The sequence below is a fragment of the Corvus brachyrhynchos genome, unplaced genomic scaffold (genome assembly GCF_000691975.1).
Source record: "Corvus brachyrhynchos isolate BGI_N302 unplaced genomic scaffold, ASM69197v1 scaffold490, whole genome shotgun sequence".
Classification (NCBI taxonomy): domain Eukaryota; kingdom Metazoa; phylum Chordata; class Aves; order Passeriformes; family Corvidae; genus Corvus; species Corvus brachyrhynchos.
Genome location: NW_008235774.1, coordinates 1,802,081 through 1,822,846, shown reverse-complemented (window position 1 = coordinate 1,822,846; position 20,766 = coordinate 1,802,081). Strand labels below are relative to the sequence as shown.

Here is a 20,766-nt window from a genome sequence, read left to right as displayed (position 1 = left end):
AATGGCTGTGGAAGTGACAAGCTGGAAGGAAGACACCTTTCAGCTTCCATGAGTTAAGCTCTAGATCACCTGCTGGAAGGGAAATATCTTGTTCTATCTCATGGCAAATGAATTCTCCTGCAACACAGGCTACTGCAAGATGGGGCCAGTTGTATATTTCAGTCTCTCTCACACATTCCTGGACTGATCATATTGCTCATATCCCACACCTGGACTTACCTGCCCAGGCACAGTTAGCTTGGCAGAACCTGAATAGTCTGCAGAAGAAACAAATTGGCTGGATGTGTCAGTCTTTTGTACAGTATTTGGATTGTAGCCTACTCCCTGGAAAGTGACAGGGGTCGACTCACCCTCCAGGATGTGGATGGGAACATCAACCTGCCTTGGACAAAATAAAAGTTTTAAGTCCAGAGTCATCTTTTGGAGACATGTGCAGTAAGCCAGCATACTTGCTGATGGACTGGTCTAAATACACCCCATGCATGGATAAAGACAAATCCAGTCTCTTTTGCTCTTTCAGGCTGTGGCCTTTCCTGCTAGCCCAGGAAAGCTGGTTAAGTAGTCAATTAGCCAGTTACAGTATGAGATGGACAGAGACTTCCTTTTGGAGCAAAGGTTGGAGTTTCTAAAATTAAATTTATTTATTATTCCATGCATTCACCACAGACTAGACCAATAAGTAGTGCTCCAGCTCTGGCCCTGCCTGCTTGCTGCAGCCCAGGACACAGCTCTTTGGGAAGGCTGTTTCCAGAGGTTTGCAGCAGCATACACTGCAACGATGGAAGGCACTGACTTCAGTCTCTTTGGTGCGAAATTTTGGAGGCCAACAATTAACCACAAATCCAAACAGATACTATTGATATCCCCAGTTACTGTTTGATCCTTGAAAAATATATACTGGGATGACTCTGGTTGTGGAAGATATCTCTTCTTGGGAAGAAAAAACTTTTGAGACAGCAATTTATCTGCTCCATTTCCAGACCAGACCAGCCACTCATTTGCTTTCAAGACTCTGCTTCTTGGAGGAATAGAGCTCAATTCAGCCGTAGCATGACAAGGACCAACCATCAGTAAGAAACCTAAGGAATTTTAGGTCAACAACAGAATCTTTCAGTCATGAGGAGGGTCTTACCGAGTATGTTTTAGCTTCCAGTGGAGAGAAGATCCACTCAATGTGGCCTGTTTCACCAGGGGGAATTTCTCCTCTAGGAGTTAGGCAGACAAACACAGGATGCCGAAAATTCTTCTCCTGTATCTTCACAATGTTGTCCAGCTGAACCTCAAATGTCACAGGCATGGAGCCACCATTGTAGAGTTTATAAATCTGAAGTGAGTCAGAAAGAGCAGTGCTTATTATACCAGATACAAGTTAAACTAGTTAACGCTTCACAGAGGATGCTGATAAGCATTAATATTTAATTAATCAGCTTATCTCCTAAGAATAAGGAGACCTCATAGTGTCCAGATTTAACACTGAGTCTCTGATAGGCAGCTGTGCTGAAGGTTTATCACCACACATGTACATTGATAACCAAAGTGCCTCTCCAAATGGTGCCCTGCCAATTCACAGTAGGGGGAAATGAATACAAATTAGCTAAAGGGATCACTGTAAAGTGGATTACTTAAAATGCAAAACCACTTGTATTAAAGTGATCTTAATTCAATTTAGACTTGTTCATTTCCCAAGTAAATTAGACAGAACAGAATCAAAACTGCCTTTTTGCTGAATAAGTGTTTAAGGAAGTTAAATTAATTTACTAAAAACTAATTAGGATTTATTTCCAGAGTACTTGGAATGGCGAGGCAAGTTTTCACTCAGACCCAATGCAAGAGAATAAGTGAACAGCCCAACATGCCTCATAAGCATTCTGATTAGAGTGAACACCAAATCTTGTCAAACTGGAGATGGTGAGAAGTACTTTCCCTGCTGCCATCCCAGCCACTATTTCCAGACTCTGCCTAGAACTATCCTCAGAGTTCTCCTGGGATGCTTTCCTGTGGAGGCCATTCCATTTCCTGAGAATTGCCTCAGACACTGCCTGTCCGTGGGATACAGTAGTACTAGCTCCTTCCCTATACTTGCTGCTGGGTTTGGCTCCAAGATGCTCACCTGTGTGGGGGGGTGGGAGCCTCCAACAGCAATGGGTGCGAAGTGGTGCTTATTGGATGCAAAATGAACGTACCGCTGGTTGTGTTCCACTGTCACACTGCTGAAGGTCAGCTGCAGTGGAAAGAAATGCAGTCACTTTCTCAAAGGGCCTTGGTCCCATCACTAAAAACTGCACAAGGACTCTGAAGTACTTTGCAAGCTGAAGGCCACACAGTTACAGACTTAAATTTGTAATACCAGGATAGCGTGTCCTAAGAAAAAAAATCAAGGAGATGGAGAACCTACTCAAGATTTTCTCTGAAAGGTTCTCTTCTTGTATCAGAAAGACTCTACTTTTCTCTCTGTTATGCCAGGCATCAGCATCAGTGCTTCTCCATGCAAGTGTATGGTGGAAATTCTCCATGAATGAAAGTGTACATAGCAGAGTGTGCAGCTGTCACAGCCAAATACTTTGGAAAGACAGGATTTAGGTAAGTAATGGCCTTGTCTTGGAAAGGACCATCTGGATGTCTTCTGGAGTGCTCCAAGAATGTGTCTAACAGTCCAAAAGCTAGAAGCAAGTCCAAAAGCAAGAAGATCCCAGCTGAACTTTAAGTGATCAACTCATGATCAAGAGTATCCTGTTAGCAAAGCAGCTGCCAGGCACTCCAAGCAAAGTGGAGAGATTTATGGAGCTATTTCATAGGAAGGATTTTGCATTTGCATTTTTGCACAGGCTCCTGCATTTTGAGAAAACTGCAATCAGGCTGAAGATGCACCGATGATGCACTGTTTTCTGCAGGATCACCCCAAAGTACCCCTGAGCTGTCTGCTTTGGGGTAGAGGCTGCAAAGCAGTCACCTAGTAAGTAATGTCTCTACATGGGCCAACAGGACCCAAGTTGCTGCAATTCACAATATGTTAAGCCTAAAGCATGGCTGTTTTTCAAATGCATGTGTAAAAGACAAAGATAGACACCTGCAGGAGATACTATATCAGCTGCTTTAAAAAGAGCAGAGAATGACAACTCCTTCTATAAAACCCATTCCAGTTCAGATGAGGAGGGAGCAAAGAACTAGAAATACAATGTTAGCAAGGTCCCACATGGGATCTTATCAAAGCACTACATGAGCATTCAGCCTCCTGAGAATCACAGTTTGCCAGATGGAGTGAAAGCAGGAGGAAGACAAAAGCTTTGCTTTCAAACTTCAAGGGAAAAAGGGCTAGGAACCTCCCTGAGCTTTGGGAGTGAAATATCCATTTATATAAATTCAGTCAAAAAGCCATCTTGCATTCTGACAGACCAGAACTGCCGAGGAAAAATTATCATCAGTTTCCATTTGACACAGGATATGACATTTAGAGGATTAGCAGTTAAAGAGAGGCAAATGGACAAAAGCAAAGACCTGCTACAATCAATTCTCCTTCTGGAGTGCATAGACTTCATCCCACAGTGAAGACTTAAGAGCATAAGAGGGGCACCAGGGGATGCCAGGTTCGTCAGGGAGGACAGCTGCCTGCAGAACCCATGCTGCAGGTGATAACATCTCAGAATACCTAACTAGCAGCTATGAAGTGAAGTGCAAACACTTGCAGTTTATAGAACCTATGTGCTCAAGGATTCTCCTTGGGATCCAGCCCTTCTCTCCAGGAAGTTCTGTGAACCAGCCTACCTCATCCTGCAACACATGCAGCTGGCTGGGCTTTTCCTACTAAAACTGCTCAGGGCTGCAAGTTCTGCCTAGCCAAATGATCTCAGAGCTCTGAGAACAAGCAGTCTTACAGGTGAAGAGGCAAAGGACAATCTGTGAAAGCATTAGGCAGTGGAAGGCCTTGTTTCCCTACTGCACAAGGAATTGGGTAACACACACGTCCCACAGAAGTCTCCTCCTACAGCCAGAAGAAATTGCAAATGAGAAATCAGTTTGGATCCTTTAGAGTACCTATAAATCATCAGAGGACTAAAAATTGGCCACTGAATGGCGAAGGAAGAACAGAGAAGGAGCTTCTCCTGAAAATGAAGCAGACAGGCTCTGTTGGGGAAAGAGAGGAGCAGGAGGTCAAAATCTATCCATGTGGGTAAAGTCATGACAGAAGTCAATTTAAACCCAAAGAAAAAGCAGACAATGGCTTGCAGGTGGCTAACATCACTGCTCTGAAGCCAAGTAATTTGGAATCTGACCGAGTAACCAGGCAATACCCCAGCCCAATGGTCTCCTCTGTTTATTGTTCCTTTCTGAAATTTCCAAAGCTTAACTTTTCAGATGACATTACAGCATTTGCTTCCCTTAAGGTTAGCATATGTTCTGCACATTTCACCAGAATCACAGGTGAATATTTGCTCAGCCCTGGAATGTGAGCACACTTAGGGCTGTTTCTGCCACAGGAGCTGGAAACTCTGTGCACTTCATGCCATGACTGCAAGGAAAGCAGGCACACTGTGTTCAGTCCCACAGCTGCCCTCTTTGCAGAAGCATCTCCCACTCCTATTTTTCAATGTCAGCAGTTCAGTACTGGCACTGCATCTCTGCAGGTTGCAACCACCTGCACTGCTCCATGCCTCTGGACTGGCTTCTACAGCTCCTATTGCCAGAGCTCAAATGCACCAAGGGATCTTTTCATCCCCGTGCTTTTCCAGCCCCTTCTGCAAGGATAGCATGACAGAGGGTGGTGGCCTCCGGTAGCCACCAAAGCCAGTGGCTATATGACAAGACAGGATATATGCCCTATAGGCTTCTGGTGCTCCAAAGCCTCTTCCCTCACTGGCCAGCTAGTGAAAGGCTCATAGCCACTCTCAGGATTGTGCCAGGCAGGCAGAGCACAGGGAGCCCGTCCAAGGGCTTTGAGGGAAGGCACAGTTAAGCCACTGTTTGAACAGCTTGGTGAAAGGGTTGGATTTTCAGCTGACAACAGTCCTGAAAGAAAAGAAAAATAAAAGAGATGTGTGAACACAATGGTCTCATAGGAAACTTCAGAGACAGACAGGAAGGCTCAGCCGGGCATGAGTGGTGCCTGGCAGAGCACAAGGTGACTTTGACTCTAACTGACAGTTTGAGAGAGGGGGAGAGAGGGAAATTAGTTTCAAGCCTGAGGAAACACTCAGGGAAAACACACCGCTGTCACTGTCAGCTCTGGGATGCTTTAGAAAGCAGCAAAGCAGGAAGAATGAGTAAGAATCTCTTCCACCATTGGTAGGAGAAATAAGTGGGTGGACAAAGGCTGCAGCCAACCAGGAATGCAGGGAGTACCCTCTGGGCTTGGGGAAGCAGCTGACCCCAGAGCTGGAAGATGCTCTGCCACTCTGTTCATTCCCAAACTACCATCACAACAGGTGGTATATTTGGAGAAAAGCACATTTCAGGGGGTGTTGAAGAGCATAGAGAGTTGATGAGATGGAGAGATTCAGGAAAGCTGCATATGAAAGAAGCAGGATGGGCTGCAGATCTGAACTCCAGCCACATTGCATGGAACAACTCACAGTGACGCAGATGAAATGAGGGCAAGCATGCACAGGGATCTTGACCATGAGTTACACCAGAGTGTGGAAAATATGCAGGGACTGTAAAACCTGGGAAGGCTGTTTTGGGCTTGGAGTTGTCTTGAAGGAAGAAGCAATTCTGCACTAACACCACTAACAAAATACAAAGGTTAATAATAAATAAAACCCAGTCCTCTTGCTGAAGGACCCAAGAGATGGTCCAAGGACTGTTCTGCTAGTCCACTGCCCATATCACACTGTGCTGGAACCACAAGTTTGTCAGAATATTGGTTTTGTGTCTCTGCTTGGCCCTCTGTTACTGCCTGGGCAGTGCAAATTCCAGGGGAAGGCCACAGCCCCCTGTATGTTATGCAGCTTCTGGGGAAAACACCTCATAACTCAGTTCCTACCTGCTGTTGTTCTGCAGTTGGAAGGAAGGGACACCTGCTATCTTACCAGAATCTCATGGCCATAGGAAATCTTAAGCAGGACAGGGAGGCGATCAGTGCCAATGAAATCATGTCTAGCAGTGAAAGAGGAGAGAGAGGAAAACAGTAGAAATCAATTTTGTGCCCAGGATGACAGAGTCAGTCACACAGAACATTAGAGACAATTCACTTCCCAGCTAAAGAGTCACTGTTGCGTAAGGGCCCGGGGGGAGGTGGGGGGGAACCCAGTTGTGTTTGGGTGGGAATGAGTGATACAATGTTGATTTTAGTCATACACCTATTTAGGGACCCAAGTTTCTAGGCCAAAAAAATGCCAGTACTCCTCAGATATGGTCTGCTTTGAAAGGGAAAGTGTTCAGCTTTCTTCGTACCTTCTGCAGGCATACAAGGGGTAGCAGCTCTAGCTGATGACAAAAATAAAAATATCACTACATAATCAAAAGCACAGCAAGTGCAGCATCTTGTTCATCTCCTCAACTGTCAAGTCAAGGAAGACCAGTATCCCCAGCATGTCACACTAAATGCCTTTTGCACTGCAGTGTTAAAGGACATTAAAACATTCTCCTGAGGAAGTCAAGCTCTGTGGGGTCCAGAAACTGGACCTGCTCAGGAACTTTCTATTTTCCCAGCCTCTGCTGTGGAACATATGAAGGGGAAGGAAAATCTGGCATGAAAACTCAGGGGACTGACAGCATGTGTTGTTCTGGCACTTAGCATGAAGCTCTGAAGAACAGATACTTTTCATCACCTGTGTGAGAGCTGGACAGATTTCTCCTGCCCTGGGAGAAGTGTTCCTGACTTTGGGGAAACACTGAAGAGCTGGTTATCCTGAACTCTCATCTGGTGCAGCTCCTGGGGGGTAAAGTCAGTGTCTTCTGCCCAGTGCTCCATGTCCATCTTCTGATCAGAAGGAAACAAGAAGGCCCTAGGGAACAAATCAGCTGGTCAGCAACAAGGACATGCAACTTCCCCAGGGCCATGGTCAGCATATTCAATCCAAATGGGCTTGGCCCAGATGGTGGCTACATCACATTTCATCAGGTCTGATCTGCAGCTCTTTGATTGCTTCCCCACCCAGACTCACCAAGAGATCTCAGCTGCAGCTGTGCCTACAAACCCCACCCTATCAATATGCAAATGTCTCACAGCCCTTTGAGCACTTACAGAGCCCCAGAAAGAAGGCTGAGCTCCAGGGAGCACTGCTTACCAGTCCACAGGTACCACACCCTTGTTCTCCAGCAGAAGCCTCGCGATGGTAGGCTCTGAGCCTACCGGGGCAGACCCAAAGTCAAAATCCAGCAGGAGAGGGGTGTACACTGGAGGGATCAAGCATGTGCTGGTCACAGGAGAAAAAGAAGATATTAAACTGAAACAGGAGGAAGGGTCATCAGGGCATGACAGGGGAAAGGCCATTCTATACTGGCTGTCTTCCTTATAATTCTTGTCTGACCTTCTATTCCTGGCCCTTTTGAGAGAAAGGATACTGGGCATAAGGCAGACCTTCTGATTTTCTTTTAAAAATCTTTTATACAGGTCTAATGAGAGTGAGTGACATACGAGAGTCCTTCTTACCCCGAAGTCTCTCTTTAGCTCCTCAGGACAAGGAAGTCACTGACATACAGGCCCAATGGAGGGCCACCAAAATGGCTGAGAGCTGGAACACACTGGCCAGGCTGGATGGGGCTCTGAGCAACTTGGTCTAGTGGAAAGCACCCCTGCCCATGGCAGAAGCGTTGGAACTAGACGATCTCCAAGGTCTTTTTCAACCCAAGCTATTCTATGATTACAAGGGGCAACTAAGAGACCTGGATTTGTTCAGCCTTATGAAGCAAGGGCTCAGCGATGGCAACCACACAATTTGCAATACAAGATACTCTGATGAGATGCTAGGAAAAAGGTTTTTACCATGGAAATGGTTAAGCAGGAGCTCAGACAAGCTGTGGTTTCTTTGTCCTCAGAGATTCAGCACTGAACTGAATAAGGCCCTAGCCAACCTGATCTATATGTCCTGGCTTTGGGCAAGGGGCTACACCAGAGACTTTTGGAGGTCCATTGCAATTAAATTATTCTCTGTTTCTGTGACTCCTTTCTAGGGAGCTTAAGCAGAGAAGTGGAGGTGAGCAACTGCCTACAGCAGCTAGGATGGAATAACAGGGTGCCACGCAGCAGGGAGCTGCAACACATGCCAATAAGCGTCTCCATCTGGCTCATGCAAAGGACTCAAAGACCCTCTGAGCCATTCCCTCATCTTACCTGTGCCTTGTGGGAACTCTGTAGGTGAGCTCACCAGGAGTTGGGTCTCGCTCCAAGTATTCATTCAGTGTGTCCAAGGAGAAGAGCTTCCAGATGTGCAACTTGCTGGCACTCCCTGTTATAGTGGCATCTGTGATGCGCAAAGTTGGGTAGGTGCCTGTTGCTACAATGCAGCAGAGGGGCTGCTGCTTCTCTTTCGTGCTTGCAAGATCTGCAGCTTGGGAGAGAAAGAAACACGAAAAAGTAGTCATGCACCATTAGGGGGCTGCTGCCTGGGTCATTTTGACTGCAGCAAAGGGGAAAGAGGCCCTACCAAGACCAAAGAAAGAAACAATGGGCCTTTGTACGTAGTCTTTTCTTTGGCAGCTTCTCAAAACCCCTAAACCACTGACTTCTAGTTGTACCTTGACTTCTGCATTTAGACATCACCAAAAGACTATGAATATGATCCTTTTCAATGGTGTCTTTACACAATTGAGTTCTGCGCTATGTGAAAAAAAACCTTTTTGGATTTAAGCCTACAGCCTAATTATTTTATGAAGTGCCCCTTGTTTTCACACTGAAAAATCATAAACAGTTATTTATACCTTGTCTTCTCCCTATCATTCATATGACATTACATTTTTCACTTTCCAAGCTGAAAACTCCTTGTCTGGCTAGTCTCTTCTTTTACAAACACTGTCCCCCACCTCTGAACATCCCAAAACATCCATCTCACCTGTGGGTGTGCAAGTAGCATATTTGATTGACCAGGTGTAACGCAGTCGACGAGCTGGCCTTACTTTTATTCGGACAAAAGCTTTTGATCTTGCTAAGATTGTTCCTCTCGAGTGTTCCAGCTCTAGAGCTGTAGGACACGAGAGATGGCATGAGCTCTTGGCATCACTGTCTCTTACACCACAAATGTGGTGGCACACAGATCCCTAAGTCTACTTGCACTCCAGCCACTGCCACCCCTTGTCTAATTGTTAGGATTAGCTTCAGGTTTTGAACTTGGGATTCCCAGCCTACAACTGCAGGCAGCTCATTGGGAGCACCCAGATTGCCTTTGGGCAGCAAAGAATAGGGAACTTCCCCACAGGAGGTCCTCTAGAAAGGCGGCACCACCATTTTTTCTGGTAAGGTCCTTTATTTAATTTCCTTCTCTGCTGGGAAATTGCATTTTATTTCAAGGTCCAGATTGGTCTAACTTCAGTTGTCAGACTCTGGATTATTGTTTTTCCAGCAAGATAGAAGAGTCGTTTCCTATGCAAAGGAGCAGACAGCTTGAGGTTTGAGAGAATCAGTGCAAGCAAGCCAGTAATCACTCCAACCTCCGAGTTCATTCTAGATTGATTTTGGAGAAAAGAGAGGAAAGCTAAGGTCCTGTCCCACGCTAATTCCTTTACAGTACCCAGTGGATCGCTGCGGACCTCCTCAGGGTTATGGGGCCCTGTGATGAATTGTTCCACACTGAGGATGTAATTCAGAGTACAGATCCCATCATTTAGCAGTACAATGCTGCAGCTTTGTTGACCACCAACTAGAACATTTCCAAGGTCCAGATGCTCCTTTTGTGCCTGGAATACAAACCCACCGTGCTGAGGTCACTTTAACGTGTCAAGCATAGTAGTTGAGTGTAGCCACCACTTATCTCACCACGTGCTGATCCCTTGGCACGTGCAGTGCAGTGCAAAGGGCTCCCTGCTTTGTGTAGGACCTGGCATGCCCTGATAGAATCATTAAGGTTAGGAAAGATCTCTGAGATCACTGAGTCTACCCATTGACCTCACACTGCCAAGTCCACCACTAACCCATGTCCCTGAGTGCCACATCTATATGTCTTTTAAATACTTCCAGAAATGATGACTCAACCAATTCTTTGGGCAGCCCATTCCAATGAGTGACAACCCCTTTCCTAAAGAAATTTTTCCAAGTATCCAATCTAAACCTCTCCTGGTGCAATTTGAGGTCATTTTCTCTTGCCTTTTGCTTATTACTTGGGAGAAGAGACCAACACCCACTTTGCTACAAACTCCTTTTGGGTAGTTGGAGCACAATAAAATGTGGAACAGGTCTGCAAGGGACTCAATCCCTCTTCCAAATGCTTTCTCCTACTGTTTTTTAGGGTGTTTGCTGGGTAGGATGTAGCTTATTCAGGGCTGTGAGACCACTAGCTGACCAGCTGCACTTGGGCCAAGGATGAGAGATATTTGCTTGCCCTTTTGTGACTGCTTAAATAGTCCCCCTCTCTTTTGGCTAGTTGTGTGCTCACATACAATTTATAATGACTAAGTACCTTGAAGATATTATCACCCAACAATCAACATGATTTACATGGGGAAATGATTTACAAGGTATTATTTTATTTACCTCTGGTTCCTTAAGAAACCTGACTAAAAATTAAGGTGGCTGCACAGACCTGCAGGTAACAGGAAGAAAGCCAGGTGGAGGTGTACTGGCTGTGCCACTTTAAAAGGTCCGCTACACTTAGAAATCAGACTAACAGCAAAACAAATGGAGAAGGAGAGCAGACAGAATGAGAGGAGAGAACCATGATTCCCAAGAAGCTAAATGGCTTGCTTGGTTTAGTCTGGAAGAGAGCAATCCCAGAGGATTTGTGAAGGTCATATTTGAACTGGCAGGACATTTGCAACAAGCTGCCATTAGGCCACTAGAATCAGTACTGTCGTTTAAACTAAAAGCAGTGTCTGGGAATTTTGCTGTGAATCCTTATTGGCTGCCTCCAGTACAGATTTTGCAAAAAGGGAAAGTCCAAGACCCCCATCCCACCCTAGTATCCCCTACTGCTACTCAGTGGGCCCCTGCTCCTTACCCTGATGGTGCCTAGTGCGCCCTCTCCAATGACCCGTAAGACATAATGGAGACCTTTGGGAGACACGAGGTCTGGGCTTTTCCAGCTCACAAACACCATAGCATGCAGCACATACTTGGTCTCCTTGTTAGGAGTAAAAGTCCATGCCTGAGCCTGCAATCACAAGAGGCAAGAGTGCTGACAGGAGCTCCAGTCCAGAGATAAACCCAAACACCTCAACAATTGCATTTAATGCACAGTCCCTTCTTCCATTATAGTTAATCTAGGTCTCTACAGACACACCATCTCCATCTGTGTCAAAGATTCATACAGGGAATGAACACCCAGATATTCAAAGCCAGGCTGTGGTTGTATTGTAGAGAGCAAACTACAACTTTGGTAGAACTTGAACTTACCATGGCTTCAAAGGGCTGGAGGATCCCTGCAGTGGGACTGACAGACAGGATCTTACTGTGAGAGTGAAAAATCTTCCATGTGAAAACCATGGGTAGACTTGTGCAGTTTTTAATGGTGTACATTCGTGTAGAGGAGGTCCCTATATGGAGAGGTTTGAAGTAGAGATTTCCATCACCTTCTAAGTGCAAAAGAAAGGACTGCCCACAACTCTGGAGAACAACCTTCTGTGGAATTAAGATAAAAAGTAACAGACATTAACTAGAAGACTCAGCTACATCAGGGGGGACCTTGCAAAGATGTTTCTCCTTCCAAGAGAGAAGCAAGAACAAACTGGATGTTAATGAGGAGGGGAAGAGCTTTAGGCTGTGCTGTCAAGTAGGGCCCTTAGCATAATACAGGGTATTCCAAGAGATGGAAATGCAAGGAACGAGGGGTACAGGACGTTTGGCACCACAAAGGCCTTCTTTCTGCAGTGCTGACCCCATAGTAAGTGTTGAAAATATTCTTTCATTCCTATTTCCAAAGGGAAAAATCCAAACTAAACATTAGGAGACATAATAGGCATCACAGTGCAAGTCATTGTGAAAAGGGAAGACTACAGGGGAACAAAACTTTGCTCACCATCTTCCACTTCCCCCTCCTTACCTTGGTGTATGCAGGATAAGAGTTCAGCTGCAAGGGCAGGACATGCTGCTGTGTGACTCTGTTAACTGGGTGAGTGGAGAGAAAGAAAATCTGGTGGCCTCCTGGCATGATGTGTCCTGAGCTGGGCTTGACCATAACAGAGGGACAGGCAGTTTGGTTCACACTGAAGGTTATCAAAGAGGTGCCTGTGTTGGACAACAGCATGCTGCAGTAGGTATCAGTGTCACAAACTACAGGAGGAAAAGTCTGATGAAGACAAGCAAAAAGGTTTATTTTCACTGGGTTTAAAAACCAGCTTAACAAAAAAGTTTTCACTATATTCAGTTCCAGGTTCCAATAAGCACTATCCCAAGTCTATGGGGAACTTTCTAACTGCTTATTTTCAAGGAAAGAAATGAAACCATGCAGGGGTACACAAATAATGGTCTTTTCCCTTCCCTCAGTGGCCCTCATGGGTTCATGGGATTGGTGAAGCTATTTTCCATCGTGCAGTGCTTTGTTCCCATCCAGTAAATGAGCTGCTTGCTGGTGCCTGCAGCTTCTGCATGGATAGTGACATCCTGGATGAAGAACTTCAGCAGCCTAGAATTTGCTCCACTTCATGCATATCAAATAGAGGCTGCATGGCCTAGATTAGCTGAGGAGATTTTATAAGAGGTTCTCAGGACTATTCTTACTTCCTAGGATCAGATCTGACTTTACTTTATAGGAAAAATACTTTATTGTGCCACAGAAAATGCAGGAAGAGAGAGAGAACCTTCCCCTCTATCTTACAACCACTTCTCTTTCGTAAGTGAGGATTCTGTGTGCCTAAGTGCATGCAAAGCTTTTGAGGCTCCTGGGAGGGGACTGAATACCCTTGTTAGAGCCTATGTCCACTTAAACAGAAAGGAAGGTGATCCCAACAGCTTTTCTGTCAGAGCTAATGAGATGGTCAGTACAGCTGACATGGTGGAAGCTGGGAAGCTAATGCAGGAGGAACAGCATACTACTTTTGTACCATAGCAGGAGCCTCCACACCATCAGAAACCACCAAAGACACACCTCAGTGCAATGGGAGACAAAGTAAAGAATTCAGAGGCAAACACTAAGTGTCTTTGCAAAGATTCAAAGGTCAATCAGTTACACACTTTGGGGACATCCAGGATGTACTGTGGAATGAAGTGCTCCCGTTCTGCTTCATATGTGTGCGCTCTCAGCCTCACAGTCAGGCACCACGATGGACAGATGGTGGCATCGTTTTCAATGTTGGTGTAGTGTCTCATCACCTGCAGACACACAAGGGACAGCACATTGTGTAAAGGAAGGGAGTGTGGCAAGGTGCCTTCACAGAATCACGGATTAAACTGAGTTGGAAGGGACCAATTGCACATACTATCTCAAGCAACTGCTTATTCAATGACATCTCTGGGGCTAAGGAACTGACATTCTCAGGAAAGAAGGACTGACCAGTGCCAGATGAGAAACAGAGAGAGAGACTTGCAAATGCTGGGTTTCACTTACCAGGACATTTCTGGGTGCTAAATGTCCTGTAACTGCAGACTTGTGTAACGTGAATCCCACGTCACTTGGGCGAAGAGTGACAGTGCCCTCAGCAGCTTTACTTGTGGAGGGCCAGACACAAAGACCAAGTTATTGCCCATTACCCAGGCCACAATAACCATTCTTGTGCAAGCTCACATCTACACTAATAGTGCAATAATTCATAGTAATTCCTTCTTCAGTGAGGTGTACCATGGTTCATGCTCCCTGGGGGCAAGAGCAAGTGTACCTGTCCACATGCATGAGCTGTGACTTGTTTATTGCATTTATTTGCCAGGACACAGGTGATAGAGAAGCTTTAACCCAACAGTGTATCAAAGCAATGGCCAAAAGAGTTAATAGAGGTGCTGGTTTGTCAAAATCAAAATTAAGGGTTTAAATTGAATTTTAACTCCTCCAAAATACTTTATTCTGCAAACAGTTGCTTGCTAGGTCATCTCTGGTCTTAGTAATTCCTACTAACCTCGTAAACAGCAAAACCTTCCAGCTCTGCTGCATAGAGACTGTTGACCTGAGTAGGCTTGCAAAAGACATAGAAGGTTGAAGACTTCAGTGGTGGCATGTCACAAATTTCAGGGTGCACTTGGAAGGCACTGCCATGGCTTGGAGTCCAGGCAACAGTGATATTTCCTTTGGTATGGTTGGTCACACAGAGAGGAAGAGGTTCTGCCTTGTGAGGTGGCATGCAGCATCCAAAATCATACTCCGTGGGGCTGACACTAACATGAGCAGGAAACAAGGCCAGGTCACTGCTTACACCATCGTAGAAATATTCAGTCATGGCATTGGGTTCAAAGTATTCCTTGGGTGGCTTGTCCTCAAAAATCTACAGGATGGAAATATCTCAGTGTGAGCAGGGAAAGTGTGGGAGACACGAGGCACTGATTGCCTCCATGTGCAAGAGGGCATGCAGGATGCACTTCAGTAAGAGTTCCTAGGACAGCTCAAAGTCTAGGCTTCAAGGAGGCTTCTGTTTGTAAGCCTCAATCTGAAACCACACGAAGCAAAAGATGACCCCATGACTGAATTAAAGCCAGAAAGTGGCTTAGTGACTGAGCCAGGGTAAAATCCAGCTGACAAAGGTAGTGTTGGTGTGTGCTGGGACCATCAACAGCAGAAATACTAAAGAAATCAGTCCAGCATCTGCAAGCCCTTCTATATCTGTCTTCTCTACAACAGATGCCCAGCATATATAGAGAACAGCTGGAAGTGTCTTAGATTCCAGGGAGGGCAGCTCATACCTCAGGAGAAAGCATGAGGGCTCCCTTTTCATCCATCTGCAACTTCCCATCCTTCAGCATCATGCTCAGGATATCAGGGGGGTAGAAGGTCAGTCCCCTCACCATGTTGGTTCGGTACCAGGAGAGGTGTCTTTCCTGAAGGGTGGTTGGCTTAGCTGTGTCTGAATGGCAGGTACCCAAAAAGTCCACATACATGGGTTCCTGGGAAAACACAATGTAAGATAATAAGAAATAAACTGTCCTCTGATTGCTTTGAGAGTTACACCATACCAGTATCTCACTTCCAAAACCATGCCTGGAAAAGGCTTAACATCTGCAGTGTTAGGCTGCCATTTACTTTATGTCTTGATGTGAGACAAGAATTTTCTTGAAACTGGAGTGAAAATTGAAGGCATTCAGTGCACAGCTGTACAGCTAAAGTTAAGAGAGAGACCTACATGGACAAGAGCCATGTAGGATGCACCTCACCCTATCCATTACTGACTGTCCATATCCTATTGCTGATAGGAATCCGCACCACGGGGATTCTGCTCAACAAGAGCCCAGGTCCTGCACTTGGGTCACAATAACCCCAGGCAGCGTTACAAGCTTGGGGCAGAGTGGTTGGAAAGCTGCTCATCAGAAAAGCACCTGGAGTGATGGCTGGCAGCAGCTGAACATGAGCCAGTGTGTGCCTGGGTGGCCAAGAAGGCCAAGGGCATCCTGGCTTGTGTCAAAAATAGTGTGGCCAGTAGGACTGGGGCAGGGATTGCCCCTCTGTACTCAGCACTTGTGACACTGTGCCTTGAATACTATGTTCAGTTTTGGGCCCCTCAGTACAAGAAAAACATTGAGGGGCTGGAGCGTGTCCAGAGAAGGGCAATGAAGCTGGTGAGGGGTCTGGAGCACAAATCTCATGAGGAATGGCAGAGGGAGTTGGGGCATTTAGCCTGGAAAAAAGAAGGCTCAGGGGGAATTTTATTGCTCTCTACAACTACCTGAAAGGAGGACGTAGCCAGGTGGGGGTTGGTCTCTTCTCCCAGGTAAGAAGTGATAGGATAAGAGGAAAAGATCTCAAGTTGTGCTTGGGCAGTGGTTAGATTGGATAATGGGAAAAATTTCTTCACCAAAATGGTTGTCACCCCAGGCTGCCCAGGGATGTAGTTGAATCATGATCCCTGGAGGTATTTAAAAGACATGTAGATGTGGCACTTGGGGACATGGTTAGTGGTGGACTCAGAAGTGCTGGGTTAATGGTTGGACTCAATGATCTTACTATGTTCAGTTTTGGGCCCCTCAGTACAAGAAAAACATTGAGGGGCTGGAGCGTGTCCAGAGAAGGGCAATGAAGCTGGTGAGGGGTCTGGAGCACAAATCTCATGAGGAATGGCAGAGGGAGTTGGGGCATTTAGCCTGGAAAAAAGAAGGCTCAGGGGGAATTTTATTGCTCTCTACAACTACCTGAAAGGAGGACGTAGCCAGGTGGGGGTTGGTCTCTTCTCCCAGGTAAGAAGTGATAGGATAAGAGGAAAAGATCTCAAGTTGTGCTTGGGCAGTGGTTAGATTGGATAATGGGAAAAATTTCTTCACCAAAATGGTTGTCACCCCAGGCTGCCCAGGGATGTAGTTGAATCATGATCCCTGGAGGTATTTAAAAGACATGTAGATGTGGCACTTGGGGACATGGTTAGTGGTGGACTCAGAAGTGCTGGGTTAATGGTTGGACTCAATGATCTTAGAGGTCTTTTCCAATCTTAATGATTCTATGATAAGTATTAATGAAAATGCAGTGGGAAGAGATTTGCAGGGACTACTAAGTGAGACAGGCCAGTCCTGTTGGGTTACACTGTAAGATGTCTTTAAAGTATCACAGCAAAGAAACTACCCTTTGCCTCCATACCTGGTGGTGGACAAGGCACACGACTCTGCGGTGATAATTCATTGGGTGAGTAGGTCGAAAGGTCACCTTCAGTGTCCGTGTTGTTTTGCCCTCCAAGACTCCGCAGGGGCGATCCAAGGAGAAGACGCTCCCTTTGTTGTCAATATCAAACTGATAAAAGGCCGGGACATCTGACATGTTGCTGATTTTCAGTGTCTGCATCAAACTCTCTCCAAGATTGATCCAGTCAAATTCCACAGAATACTGGTCCAGGGACACAGAAGGACCTAGCACAACATGCAAGATAAGATCCTGGACCTGTCATAGCTGTTTCTTCCAACATGTCACAAGCCACTGCTTCACTTAACTGATCTTCCCAAACCAGAATCAGCTCATCAGCAAACCTACTAGTCCTAAGAAGCAGCTAAACATTCACTTAAAACAGTCAGGCAAGTATAAATCCCAAACAGTACACCAGGGACAGCCAGGATCCCAGCAGAGTTTAGTCTGTGACTGCAGGCTATGATAGTTCCTAGTCCTTCCCCAAGCACTAACCTTTTCCCACCAGTGGTAAGAAGCTGACAGGGAGAAACAGGAAAGGCTTTGGTACCTTTACATGAGCCAACCACTTTCAGAACAGTCTCCAAGTGGCATCCAGTAGATCCGATAGTGAAATAGGAAGTACTGTGCTGTCCTACTATTTGAGGCTGAAACCGTATGCACAAGACCAGCTTCCCTTTGGCAGGGACAACACCATGGGACACATCACAGGAGAAAACATAACCATGAAGCAGAGGGTCTTTTTCTTGCTCTATTCTACATGGTGCATCAACCTACAAGTAGAAAAGAAATAGGTTAACAAAGGATCCAACATGAGGCAGGATGGCTCTGAATGCAGGACACTAATCAGGTAAGAACTGTAGTTCTCAGCAGTGCTGAACACCACCAAGAACACCAAGGCCACCACAGAAATGCTGTGCAGCAAACCTCTGCCACCTTGTTCTGATGGAGAACTGGTAGCAACAAGCTCCCATAATATGCTCAGAAATCAGCATGCTGCAGCAAAACTCCTGGTGATCTCTGGGGTTGGAGTGCCCCTCCTGGTAAAGATGGCTCAGGGTGTCCCTAGGGGTCAAAATAGCCTAAGTGACTGCTATGACCAGGGGAACATGCAGGCAGAGAACTTATTTCCCTCAGCCCACAGTTCCACCTTGTTTATGGATCTTCTTTTCACAAAAAAACCAAAGCTGGTGCTCTGACACCTTCCTCAACACCCTTAAAAAAACCATCCTGATCCTTGCCTGGCAATGTGCTAAGCACCACTGCAGTGTGAATAAAAACAGTATGACAAATGAATGTGTCTTTTCCACTCCCAAGCTGCAGGGCCTGTGGAGGAATCAGCACTGCTGTCATCCATGTCAGCAGTCTCTGAGTACATCCATCCATTATGAGGCTGGGATGGGCTGAGCTGGCACAGGTAACAAGGTGCTCAAATCCATTTGACTTTCTGAGCAATTCACTGGGCTGCCTGGGACACACACACACACCAATTTGACACAGCTGACACACAGGACTGATGGGCTTGTCCAGGGTGAGCAGGAGAGCTGCAGGATGCAAAGGACATGGCAGCTGCCTGATCTGGACCAAGCAGAGAAGGGAAGCAGGGGGAAGCTGCAATACCAGGCTGCAAATGGCTAAGTTGCCAGCACTGTAGCTGGAAGGCAAGGGTGAATGGCATGGTTGGTAGGGGAAGGCTCATCACCTCTGCTTCATTCACATTCACACTTAGGTTATTTTCACAGCATTAAGGGAGATACACAAGACCACATATCCCAGAGAAATGTGTCAGCATGCCAGCTTCTCACAAGAAGTCAATCTCCCCTCCACATACCACAGACATGTTGAAGATTTCCACACACTTCTCCACAGTTGTCCCCACTGGTACTGATCCAAAACACAGGACATCCTGAAACTTTCCAGGCTGTACACCTTCATATTCCTTTCCTGTCACACTCACACGCAGGCAGGGGTATTTGGCTGTTAAAGAGAACAGTATACTGGATTAGGAAAGATAGGTGGAACCTCCATTCTTGGATATTCAACACTCAACTGGACAACCCTCTGAAGAACCTCAGATAACTCCGAAGTTGGATCTGCCTTCAAAGTTGGCCCTGCTTTGAACCAAATAAGCTCCCTTCCAGCCCTAATTTACTTAACTCAGAATCACATTTTTTGTTTGTCAGTGGCCATACAAGTCACTTCAGGCAAGGACTTGTAATGAAATCATTGCTTATTTTAGCTTGCATCCAGAAAGCTTTAGAAATTCCCCTCTGCTTCTCTGTCTAGCAGGGACAGACAGGAGACACTGAGTGCAGACATAGCCAGGAGTTTGTAGAGGCTTTTTCCAGTGAAATCCTCTCATCTCTCCCCCTCTGTCAACTTAAACAGGCCTTGAAAATGCTGGTTTGGCCAAAGCATGCCACAGACCATATTGGACCCTCTGTCTCTTCAGGTAACACTTCCAAATTGGCAAAAGTACATTAGAGAATTTCACAGGCCACTTTCAAACCATGGCTTCACTTACTCATCACTGGGTGGAGCCAAATTTGGCAGAGCATCCATGGAGTGCAGGCCCTCCATGTATCCCTGTGGAATGCTATTCCAGAATTAGGGGTAATACACATTTCTTTCAGTGTTAAATGCAAGAAAGACTCACCCAGGGCTTTTAGCTGGATTGTCCTCTTTTGTTTCACTTCACCTCCAAACCAGCATGTTGCTACTGCATTATGCACCCCAGCCACCTCTGGCTGGAAGGTCACCTTGACCATGCACTCAGCACCTGGGTCCAGTGTGCTACGGTCAGAAGTCATGAAGAAAGGGCTTGGTGTCTCCCAGGAAAAGACGCTAATGAGATCACTAGGAAATGGAGATACATTTTAAGGAGATGAATGGATCATTTGCTGCCTGTGCAATTATGCATAGGATGGGCCTTTCCCAACAGGTTATTTGGTCAGGACGGGAAGCAACCAGTGCTGAATGGAAGAATGCCTAATGCATCTGGACAAATATGTGATGCTGTGAAGAAATTTTTCTCTTGTCTCTGCAAATGCTCTGTTCACACTTTAATGAATCCTGGTTACTACGGCTAAGAACTTTATTAATGGCCATAAGGTGATACCAAGCAAATCAGCTCCAAAATTAAGTATTTGCTTTTCCTGTGTCTAAATTTGCAGCTACATAATTCCAAATGAACATTTGTTCCTCTGTTATATGCTCAAGTGAGAAGAGAGGATTGAGCTATTTCCTTAATACCTCATTCAATTTTCCAGAACCCCCTTTGCTTGTTTGATTTCTGCAAAGAACATGATACGCCATCAGCTTTTTCTATTTTATTGATCCAAGGTGTGTGTTTCTTACCATCCTTATCCTCCAACAGCCTGGGCCTATCAGTTGGTACAAATTATTTCTCTAAGTGGAGACTGAAACACTTGAAATGGCTGGAATCACTTGGTTGGAAGTACACCTCCTCCTTGCCTGGGAACTTCACTGCATTCCTTTCTACAGTACTGTCCTTCCTCACTAAAACAGGACAAACCTTGGTAACCAGGACCATCTTTGCTCCTAAATGACTAAAACGTTTCCAGCTGGTAGCTCATCTCTCCCTGTTCATGCTGGGCAGGTTGCCTTTGGTTAAATAGAAGCCCAGGCCTGTCCTGTGAATGTGGGATGTTCTCAGTGGGACACTGTGCTTGTCCCCACCTAGTTCCGGTGCATGAATGGTTCTCAGCATATGCTGAGATGTCAGATGTGAGATGTCAAGATGATGTGAGATGTCAAGATGTGCCCACAGTGACCTGTACTACCATTCTGCTGCCTTTTCTGCCCAGACCTCAGGGGAGGCAGAGATTTGCCTCCTGTTAAGGCAGCCAGCAGAACCAATAACCACTGGAATGAGCTGCAATTCATTGGAGAGTTCAAAAAAGTGGCAAAATACCTGACA

General features: G+C 45.9%; 1 protein-coding gene across 6 annotated transcripts in view; it reads right to left on the bottom strand.

Annotated features, from left to right (window-relative positions):
- The window catches only part of CFAP65 (cilia and flagella associated protein 65), a 32,551-nt gene that overhangs the window by 8,191 nt on the left and 3,594 nt on the right, over positions 1–20,766 (bottom strand). For 4 of the 6 annotated variants that reach the window (XR_001859560.1, XM_017726855.1, XM_017726873.1 and 1 more), the window contains exons 5-23: positions 19,483–19,682; positions 18,658–18,803; positions 17,377–17,599; positions 16,788–17,053; positions 14,909–15,109; positions 14,131–14,493; positions 13,256–13,393; positions 12,126–12,371; positions 11,480–11,704; positions 11,085–11,237; positions 9,663–9,828; positions 8,988–9,116; positions 8,270–8,486; positions 7,224–7,352; positions 6,765–6,941; positions 6,024–6,090; positions 2,111–2,221; positions 1,133–1,324; positions 220–378 (exon numbers count right to left, since the gene is read on the bottom strand). Coding sequence is in view for 5 of the 6 variants with exons in the window: in XM_017726855.1 (XP_017582344.1) it covers positions 220–378; positions 1,133–1,324; positions 2,111–2,221; positions 6,024–6,090; positions 6,765–6,941; positions 7,224–7,352; positions 8,270–8,486; positions 8,988–9,116; positions 9,663–9,828; positions 11,085–11,237; positions 11,480–11,704; positions 12,126–12,371; positions 13,256–13,393; positions 14,131–14,493; positions 14,909–15,109; positions 16,788–17,053; positions 17,377–17,599; positions 18,658–18,803; positions 19,483–19,682 (3,508 nt within the window). In the remaining variant the exon portion in view is untranslated. The remainder of the gene's footprint in view (positions 1–219; positions 379–1,132; positions 1,325–2,110; positions 2,222–6,023; positions 6,091–6,764; positions 6,942–7,223; positions 7,353–8,269; positions 8,487–8,987; positions 9,117–9,662; positions 9,829–11,084; positions 11,238–11,479; positions 11,705–12,125; positions 12,372–13,255; positions 13,394–14,130; positions 14,494–14,908; positions 15,110–16,787; positions 17,054–17,376; positions 17,600–18,657; positions 18,804–19,482; positions 19,683–20,766) is intronic. The other 2 variants (XM_017726863.1, XM_017726867.1) reach the window with 2 other exon arrangements.